The sequence below is a fragment of the Mytilus trossulus genome, chromosome 8 (genome assembly GCF_036588685.1).
Source record: "Mytilus trossulus isolate FHL-02 chromosome 8, PNRI_Mtr1.1.1.hap1, whole genome shotgun sequence".
NCBI classification, from domain to species: Eukaryota; Metazoa; Mollusca; class Bivalvia; order Mytilida; family Mytilidae; genus Mytilus; species Mytilus trossulus.
In genome coordinates, this window is record NC_086380.1 from 25,083,101 (window position 1) to 25,094,260 (window position 11,160).

At 33.4% G+C, this 11,160-nt stretch overlaps 1 protein-coding gene across 1 annotated transcript; it reads right to left on the bottom strand.

The window, feature by feature from the left end:
* Nucleotides 1-1,423: 1,423 nt before the first annotated feature.
* On the bottom strand, nucleotides 1,424-4,934 carry LOC134727496 (piRNA biogenesis protein EXD1-like). The gene is made up of 2 exons (XM_063591876.1): nucleotides 4,889-4,934; nucleotides 1,424-2,498 (listed from the first exon to the last, which is right to left on the bottom strand). The coding sequence occupies exon 2, from the start codon at nucleotides 2,483-2,485 to the stop codon at nucleotides 1,424-1,426; it is 1,062 nt and encodes a 353-aa protein (XP_063447946.1). The 5' UTR covers nucleotides 2,486-2,498; nucleotides 4,889-4,934.
* Between the last annotated feature and the right edge of the window lie 6,226 nt (nucleotides 4,935-11,160).

The window sequence follows — 11,160 nt, forward strand, 5'->3', positions numbered from 1 at the left end:
GTCTAGACGTTAGAAATCTAAGGTTAGTTCAGTTGAAATGCGTTATATGATATTGTGCATTTATGGATATAGGATTAATCAAAGAACTAATATGTTTGTTAAATATACTATTAGCGTCAATATAATACATATCAATTTGATACCAAAACATACTTAACAATTGGAAAAGGCATAGTTGAATAAAGAATACGTAACGACTGGTATACGGGTTTTGAACTTAAAACAATCAAACAGACTTGAAAGTGATACATAATTTATTTTGAACTTAAGTAATTGAGGGTAATGAAATATATGAATGCTTAATAAGTAAACAATGCAGATGCGCGCGACACTTGTTACGAAAGAACCTTAGGTACGCTCTAAATAATACAAATTGATATGGAAGCCAAAAACACAACGAATGGTACACGTGTGTAAGCACCAAACTAAATATAAAGAGAGACGCTGTTAGCTGATAAAAAAAACCCTGGTAATTTGAATTTTCAATAGTGTTTCCTGTGTCCTATCCATAGTTATTACATTTCAATACAACTAAGCGTGTCAACAGGGCCTATATGTCAGGATTTAACACTATGTATGATAATTTATCTTTTATTTTTCACCTGCAGGACTGAATGTCCAGTCAAAAAGTTTTTACATTTAAGAATAGAGTCAGCAACAATATTTAAGCAAGTTAAACTGCTCGATATTGAAGAGAAATTTGCCAAAAAACTTGCTTGGTTATTGCAAAAGGGACATTAAACGTTTACCATAGTAGTACAAATAAAAGTGTTCAATGATATAGAAAGTGAGAATGAAATAAAGTCCAACAATAAGTATGTTTTTGTGAATATCTAACATCCCCCTTTTTATTTTATTTTATGTACACACAGATATTGAAGTCCAATAACCTGGTATTTGAGAATATTTGGAGAAAAAAACAACATCAAAATCACGTGAACATGCATGCACACTTCCATTATATGTACAAAAATTCTATAAAAACTGTAGTTCCGAAACTGTATGATGTGAAAGCCGTCACCTCGAACATAACATGATCTGTTCTTTGCAGCCAGTACTAAAACATGACTATATAAAAAATACCTGGCAGTTTGAAAAAACTCTTTGTGTACAAACATCCTATAAAATATTAAAGCAGAAGCTCAAAAATTGTAAGGAGAGATGTCCGGAAAAACAGAAGGACGGACGGACGGACAGAGGTAAATACATATGGCATTAGACATGTGTCGCGCAGCCATAAAAATAATAGGTAAAACAAACTGTACATGTACTTGGTTTTATTAATTCATAATATTACAGTATTATATCACGCACGCGTATTGGCAAATGAGCATCTCCATCACGATATGTTCTAGCTCGAGATCTTTTGTTGTTACAATATAGGCTAGATGCAGCTTTCCAGGTCTTTAGTGTCATTCTGGTTTTAAACCACAGCTGCATATTTCAGCATACTTTCACTCAGGGGTCTATCTTTCCATATATTTGTTGTATTGAGCATAGTTTCCCGTCCCTGTTTTTTCAATCTAAGGAGAGTATCGTCAGAAAGAAATTTTTGAAGGCATTTCTCTAAACTGCCCAATATTGTGTATCCATTTCTATATATCCTGTTACTCAATTCAAACAGCTGAACATCTAATACCCCATCCAGGTTTACTTTATGTAGATGAAATAAAGCATCTGCGTTTTCTCGACAGTCGAACATTAATTTTTCAATAGTATTATTTTCGAGTATAGAGCGAAGCCCGTCATCGAATACGCTGTCTCCTATCTTCAAAACATCAATTAGATAGACCATATCTTTAGTACCTACATTAAACATCGTTACGCATCCAAATCTTGATAAGTCTACTCCTTCACAATCCAATGCTATGGTGTTGTCATCTTTAATCTTGTCGTTTAGCTCATTGATAGCAGAACTGAACTTTCCCTTCGTGTCAATATACTTGTAAGAACTTGTTTCGTTTATTCCAACTTGTATTGTCCCGCTTTGGGTTGTTTCTACTGCTGCTTCTCTCTTGTATAAAACATCATCTGAGTTGGAATCGCTAATGTTATTTGCATTGGTGGTTGAACCGTCAGACTGCTGCTGTTGATCTTCTTCGTTATCTTGGTCTGAATTACGTAACTGTATTGACCCGCTAAGTGTTTGTTCTCCATTTGATTCTCTCTCATACAAAACATCGGCTTCGTTATTATCGCTAGTCTTATTTGCATTGCTGGTTGAACCGTCGGACTGCTGTTGTTGGTTTTCGCTGTCTGGTTCTGAATTACGTAGTTGTATTGACCCGCTTTGGATTATTGCCTCTGGTGATTCTCTTTTATTTACATCATCTGTGTGAGAACCGTTAGTTTTATTTACCTTGTGTTCGTCGATAGAAGTATCGTTATTAGCGGAATTCTGTTTGATCTTCTTATCGCTCGTTGTACCGTCGGATTGCTGCTGTTGATCTTCATAATCTGATTCTAATTTACGCTTGGTTGCCATTGATATCTATGTTCTGAAAAACAATAAGTAATTTTTAGAATAAAAATAGTCAACTTTAAATACGAAATAACACTTATTACTACGAATTTATAATTCTTCTTTGGTAGGAATTTAAAATTTTAAACACATACAGATGGGGTAAATAAAGGGTACCCTCTTTAGCGTAGAGACAGACTTGTCAAAACAACGTCTTATAAAAAAGAAGATGTGGTTTGATTGTCAATGAGACAATTGTCCACAAGAGACCAACATAACTCAAAAATAAACAACTATATAACTATAGGTCACCATACGGTCTTCAACAATGAGCAAAGCCCATAACTGCATAGTCAGCTATAACAGGCCGTCGAAATGACAATGTAAAACAATTCAAACGAAAAAAACTAACGACATTATTCATGTACAAAAAATGAACGAAAAACAAATTATGTAACACATAAACAAACGACAGGCGCATACATACATAATATGACGGGGTAAAACATGCTAGTGGGATCTTAGATCACCCGTTAAATGACACGAGACGAATAGTGATTCATTAATGCATTCTAAACGTTCAATGGTAAACAGTTAATGCATATTCAGGACTCACCACGTTCGCATGGGATGACCAAATTACGATATTACAGTCAACCAGAGAGTAACATATTCTACTAAGTTTTATATATAAAAAAAACTTGCAGCATCGAAGGAAATCAGTTGATATATTTTAAAACTACAGTTCATTCACAATTTGTACGAACAGTAGGCTCATGAGTTTTCGATTGTAAAAACCTGACATTCAGAGGATATGGATGGATTATTTTTGTTTGAACAGAAAAAAATCATCAGAATAATAATACTTAAATGATTCAGACTGTGGCAGATAAGATCGTATAACGAACGCAAAGCTTATTCTTTTGATTTGAAATATGTTCTTCACATATATGTTATGATGGTATGATACTAAACCCCTAACGGGAAGTAGTGTGTCTGATGTTCATATGATGAAATCATAATCTTTCAGTCAGTTTAATTGAAGTCTGGAGCTGGCATGTCAGTTACCTGCTAGTAGTCTGTTGTTATTTATCTATTATTGTCATTTTGTTTATTTTCTTTGGTTACATCTTCTGACATCAGACTCGGACTTCTCTTGAACTAAACTTTAATGTGCATATTGTTATGCGTTTACTTTTCTACATTGGTTAGAGGTATAGGGGGAGGGTTGAGATCTCACAAACATGTTTAACCCCGCCGCATTTTTGCGCCTGTCCCAAGTCAGGAGTCTCTGGCCTTTGTTAGTCTTGTATTATTTTAATTTTAGTTTCTTGTGTACAATTTGGAAATTAGTATGGCGTTCACTATCACTGAACTAGTACATGTATATATTTGTTTAGGGGCCAGCTGAAGGACGCCTCCGGGTGCGGGAATTTCTCGCTGCATTGAAGACCTGTTGGTGACCTTCTGCTGTTGTTTTTTTTTATTTGGTCGGGTTGTTTACTCTTTGACACATTCAACATTTCCATTCTCAATTTTATCATGGTGGTGCACTCAATCAGACTCGTCAGTTCGAACAATGACATAAAACATTGTCAGACAAAAACAAATTAAAAATGACATGCATAAAAAGAAGATGTGTATGGTATAGTTAATTGAACCAATTGTCTCGAATAACATAAATAGAAATATCCTTTTGTTCCTAGTAAAGGGCATTTTGTTAACATAGCAACTGAATTATATGGAGGCCGTACATTGTACATTATATTTCCTACTAAACATTATAACTTTTCTAATTTTTTGAAGGCCGTGCGGTGATTTATCATAATTTATTGCTAACATGTATGTTTCTTAAATATTTGAGCTCTCACTGATGGAGAGTTGTCTCATTGCCAATCATACCACTTCTCTCTTTTTTATTATCTTAGCTTCTATTTCATTTTTGTACAGTAGAGAAAAATAAACGTGTTGCAAATTGAATTCTTAGATTAACACTCTTCAGTGCAAAAGTATAGTTTTGAATATAAATGCAATGCTTTGTTGGTTTTTTTTTTTTTTTAAAAGACTTTTACATTGGAATGTTATCGAAAATAATTATTTTTTATTATTCATTTGGAGGATTGTTCCGAATTAAATAAACTCATCATAGATACCAGGACTAAATTTTGTATATACGCCAGACGCGCGTTTCGTCTACAAAAGACTCATCAGTGACGCTCAAAAAAAAGTTAAAAAGGCCAAATAAAATTCGAAGTTGAAGAGAATTGAGGACCAAAATTCCTAAAGGTTTTGCCAAATATAGCTAAGGTAATCTATGCCTCAGGTAGAAAAGCCTTATTATTTCAAAAAATTCAAAATTTTGTAAACAGTAAATTTATAAATATAACCATATCAATGACAAAATATGCTTTATCAATTTGTTCCTACCTTTCAGTTAATAGATTTCCTGAGAGACTTTCCTTCAATCAAACGAACAATCAATATTTTACTGTTTTCAGAAAATCAAGATATGCTAAGTGCAAGTAAGCATAAACGTTGTTTGTTCTTTAAATTAATTTCAATTGAAATATGTTATATGATATCGTAATTTTTGTATACATGAGTAATTTACGAAATAATATGCACGTTTGTTGATATATAGCATTAAAATCAATAGATTGCAAGTCGATACCAATCATAAATGCTTACTGTACAATTTTGTAAAGGGAGGGTTGAAATGTGAAAGCGTGTCGACTAGTATAAAGGATTTGAACTTAAACAACCAAACAGACATAAAACGATACATGATTAATTTTGAACAAAATTAATTGAGTGAAATGAAATACTAGTATATAAGTTCTTAATATTAAAGTTAACAATGTAAATTATGCCCTAAACTTATTACGGAATAATCTTATTCAGATACGCTATAGATAATGCAAACTGACATGGATGCCAAAAACACAATTTATGTAAAACATGTGCATGTAAGTTCCAAACTAAAAACGTGTATATCAAACCCACAGAGTTAGCTGTTAGCTGATAACAAAAATGGTAATTTGAATTTGTAACTAGTTTTCGTATTCCCTGTCCATAAAAATGACATCCCAGTACTACTAACCAACATAACAATAAATAACAATATAAGCTAAATGTCTGGCACACTAATTTCGTTTTAACGTTAAAGTCTGCATTTCAGAACTGTATCTGGTGACTTATCTCCGGCCACACAGAAGGTTCTATCCTAGAACAAGTTAACAGTATAATCAATGTAATTCAATACGTAGGATTCCCAAAAAGTTGGACTGGTTTGAAGATTAAGCGAGAGTTTAACTATAGATTAGGGGAAGTCAAAGGAGGGCCGTATGTCTATACCCAGACAACCAGGAGGGGCTTCGAACATTTAACTTATTAAATTAGTTGAATAATTGGGTGTATTTTTATATCTAAATGAACAAAAAAAATCAGATATGTTTATGATTGATTTTTAACGATACAGCTTGTTCATAAATTTCCTATGGACTCAAGTACTCAGTGTTATCTACCTTTGTATACACATATATTTATCTGTTTCTCATAAATACCTCTGTGCAACTAATATGACTTAGAAATCAGAATGTTACAAGCAAGAGGGTTCGAATCACTATATTGCACCTCTAAGTCAACCAAGTTAGTCTTACTATTTCTCTATATAAAAAGAAGATATGATACATAATAATCAATGAGACAACACTTAACAAGAAACCAAATGGCATAGAAGTGTTACTAATTCATTTGTTATTTACAGTTTAAGAATGCTATAATATTTCTACAGCTACATGTATGTATTTCAATTTTTATTTCAAATTTGTTTTATTCATTAGTTTTCTAATAGGTTACGTACATTCAAGTTTCATCCCAATTCCATGCATGTGTCACCGGGGAAACTGGGTGACTTGTGGGTTGTGCAACAAGAGCCTGACTGAATGGCCTCTTGTTACTGAAATTGTGTGATGCACCTGATCACACAACGAACGATTGCTGTGAATAGCAATGAGAACTCTGGAGACTGGAACTCGGGTAAAAACTGACTACTAAGACTCTGGAACTAGCGATGAATAAACCAATAATTCAGCATGGAATACTATTACTTTTATTACAGATGGACTGTGTTCAGTGTAAAGTCCTGAGTCCGAATCTTGCTTATAGAAATTATAAACAAGTATTTATACACAATTGAATTAACAAGTATAGACATAACAAATAACAGTTAATTTGAGTGATATTGTTCACTGACAAAGATTAAACTATTTTAGACCTTGAAGAATAGATATTAAATGATAATATGATTATGAAAATTAAGAACATACATTATGAATAAGGTAAAATGTCACTAATTAGCTAACGGAGTACAACATGTCACTCAATGTCCAAACTAAGAATTAAATGCATATCAAAGCATGTTGATTTTAAGTCCTGGATACGAAATGTAAATAGAAACGAAAAATAATATAAAATAAAATGAATAATAAAACACAGAGAATTAAAGTCTAAATATCAAAATTGAGAATTGTATATTAAAGTCCAAAATATTAAACGAAGCTGCTTTTTCCACTGTCACATATGCCTCTCCTCCCAATTAAGTCCGTCCTCGGACTTAGCACTATCTGAATCGGCCTCCTCTGCGGTTGTTATAGTGCCTGTTGTTATTGGGACGCTGTTGGTTTTGACGGGATATAAGATGGAGTTCGTGGTTAAGGTCCTGAAGTTGAAAAGTCAATTGAGAAATCGAGTCCGCTTGAAAATTTACCTTTGAACATAGGTCTGCTTTTTCTTTTTCTAATGCTTGTTTTTCATTTTTCAATGATTGGATTTCATCTGTAAATTCGGTCGAACGCATATAGTAAAGATCTTGCACCATTTTAACAGTCCCGTCTTTTTCCATTACTTGGTCCTTTAATTCTTGAATTTTTTCCATATATTCCTGTACGTTTATGCGCGAAGCACTTTCTTCTTTCTGTTGACGCAGGTTTTCAAGTTCTTGCTTAAACTGGTCTCTTTCTGATACGATGATTTGCTGGTTCTTCAATTGAATTTTGAGTGCCTCGATGCACTTTTGCTGTTCTAGATTTGTATTCTTTTCCTTGATATTTTTCTGCTTCACACTTTTTAATTCTGTTTTGAGCACATTTGAAATATCCAAATATTGAATGAACGGTGAATTACGCATACCAGAGAATGGTAAAGCACGGATAATATTTTTACACTGAATATAGCTTTTTATCCTAGCTGTATCGCGCTCTTTCTGTTTTCTGGATTTCACACTAACTGATTTAATTTTGCTGTCCTTTGTAACTTTAGAAAAACACTTACTAGAATAATGTCCGAATTTTCCGCACGAATAACATATCTGATTGAACGAGTTACAAATATTATGTTTGTGAAATTTGCCACACCTCCCACATGCTGGACTATAACCTGACTGGATGTTCCATGGTCTCCATTGTGGTCGGAAGCTGTACTCCATCGCTGACTATTGTTTACGCTACTTGTCTGGGAACTCGCTTGGCTGCTTGAGGTCTCTGGATCATGTGCTGAGCATAGAAGTCAGCACGCCGTCGTCTTCCACCAATCTGTCACCGGGGAAACTGGGTGACTTGTGGGTTGTGCAACATGAGCCTGACTGAATGGCCTCTTGTTACTGAAATTGTGTGATGCACCTGATCACACAACGAACGATTGCTGTGAAAAGCAATGAGAACTCTGGAGACTGGAACTCGGGTAAAAACTGACTACTAAGACTCTGGAACTAGCGATGAATAAACCAATAATTCAGCATGGAATACTATTACTTTTATTACAGATGGACTGTGTTCAGTGTAAAGTCCTGAGTCCGAATCTTGCTTATAGAAATTATAAACAAGTATTTATACACAATTGAATTAACAAGAATAGACATAACAAATAACAGTTAATTTGAGTGATATTGTTCACTGACAAAGATTAAACTATTTTTAGACCTTGAAGAATAGATATTAAATGATAATCTGATTATGAAAATTAAGAACATACATTATGAATAAGGTAAAATGTCACTAATTAGCTAACGGAGTACAACATGTCACTCAATGTCCAAACTAAGAATTAAATGCATATCAAAGCATGTTGATTTTAAGTCCTGGATACGAAATGTAAATAGAAACGAAAAATAATATAAAATAAAATGAATAATAAAACACAGAGAATTAAAGTCTAAATATCAAAATTGAGAATTGTATATTAAAGTCCAAAATATTAAACGAAGCTGCTTTTTCCACTGTCACACATGAAGGCCTAAGCCCTTAGCCTATATTTCCAAACATTTGGTTTTAGCAAGTATCAGACTGAAAGGGTTGTAAACAAGTTTAAATTCATCAGGTTCGGGTTAAGTTGTTAGGTGCTGAAATTCATTATTTTATGTTTATGTAGTATTTGTTTTATATTTTGTATAATCATAACGTAAACTGTTTGACTTTAGAAATTTTGCATCTTTAAATCCCATGGAAACTGGTACAAACCAGAGGATAAAAATATAAAAACGACCCCGCCCGGTTACACGTTACAGATGTTTCCATAACTACGTGAAATTTATAAAAGAAGACAAAGATTGCGCATGCTCGGATGGGAAAAACGTGTTTATATATCAGGTCGAATCTTCAGTAAAATAATGTGAATAAGCATTTTGTTTTGAATTATCCAATGACAGGAAAGAATTAGTAAGTCATGCACAAACAAACTGTATAAACTGTATATAATTTGAGACTTTCAAAAGACATAATTTGTTAAAACATAATGCACACCTGATACTCAGTCGAGTGGACCGAATGCCAACGTGACCATTGTTCAAGGTGTAATACCACCATTGATTTTCCCCTATTAGTCTTTGTTAAATTTGCACTTTTCAAAAAATTGTGCAGAATTTATCTTTGTTTCAAATAAAGAATTACTTGGCATGAGTAAGGTTTTATCCTGTCCAGTTCTATAGAAAAAGGTTCACATAACATTCCATTGCATATAAGAAAATAACCATCATTGGCAGTTAACCAATCAAATTTCTCCCCTTATTCTATCTGTGTACAAGGTTTAGTCACCATGTAACCTCAAGATTACAAAATTTTCTATAGAAATCACAAATAAAAAATAATGGTATTTTGAAATACCCAAGACATATGTTTATGACACAGAAATAGTTTTACTGCAATAAAATGTAGGATTAATTACCTACAATGGTCAAATTCAAGGGAATATTTTTTTAGACCTACTTTCGTATGCAACCGGATGTGGCGTACCATGATTTGGTGGTATTACACCTCTACAAGAACTTTTATTTTTATAAATGCCAGCAACTTATTAGATCATCTGTGTATTTAACTATGTAAAACGTATCTTCAATCCTTGATGCAGAAATCTAATACTACAAACAGTGAATTTAAAAAGCGAAGACGTCGCCCATCTTCTCAACCATCCCCCCAAAATCTGCAAACAGATAAAAAGCAAAAAACGTTTGATACAGACTCTGTGGATATATTACACTCTTCATCTGATGAGCAGTTATTTGAAACTAGCATGAGTAATTCCACAGCTGCACCTGTAGTAAACATAAGTCAGGAAGACATTGTAAGAATAGCACAAACTGTGAAAGAATTTCTTATTGGTGACTTACATAACCTTATTGATGAAAAACAAAAACCTGTTTTACGCGAGTTAAAGGGTTAAAAATCAAATATGATGATCTTGACAAAAAAGTGAAAAGTTTTCAGGATATTGTTAGAATGTAGATTGCCATGGTCAGTTAGTTTTCATAGAGTTATCGTTCTTTGTATAGTTTCTTCAATATTATGGTCCGTATATTGTTTTGTAATTAGAATTTAGAGATTAGAATAGAATGTTGATGAGAAACGTTTGTTTTTATATGTGCCTCAGCCTACCCAGAAAATATGAGCTAGCTTCCCTAGATGGTGGAGGTACCCGAATTTCGTAATAACTTTAATACATCATCGTTATAATAGTGTATGAACACAAAGTAAGATTTCCTACATAAACATTGAAAATTTGACACTCAGCATCAGCACATCATCGCCACATGGCACCTCGTTTTCGCACTTGGCCACGATAAACAAGAAAAACAATTTGTTTATGTCTTTGCGTTTTATTATGAACTTACTGTCGAGCGTTTTATTCTGAACTTACTATGTTGGATTGCATTTCCCTCGAACACTCATGAATCAAGGTGGAAGTGACGATGAAAATTTTTACCTCAACCCAACATTTCTGTCATTTAATAACATTTCAGACAAATCCGTTTTAAGTGACACATTCCTTAGTAAAAATTGTTTGGGCGCAACATATACACCAATTTCAAGGTCTGATTCTGACTCTAGTTTTGCTGAAAAATATTTAATGGTACAAACTCCCGAAACACCGGAAATAGACCCAATTCAGCCATACTTCACAAAAACTGTATTAACACCTGCTGATATTGATGAACAATTAGTTTCCGCTAGACAAAATATAAAATGCAATTCCGAAAATTTGAAGAAAGTAACATTTAGCACAAGTACCCCCTCAATCATAAATTCAAGTTCAAAATACAGGAGCATTGCAGTAATGGAAAAATTGGGTACATGCCGAAAATTTGCGGGTTATCCTAAAGACAATGGAACAAAATTTCTACGAGAATTTGAGTCATTCTGTAAGCTTCA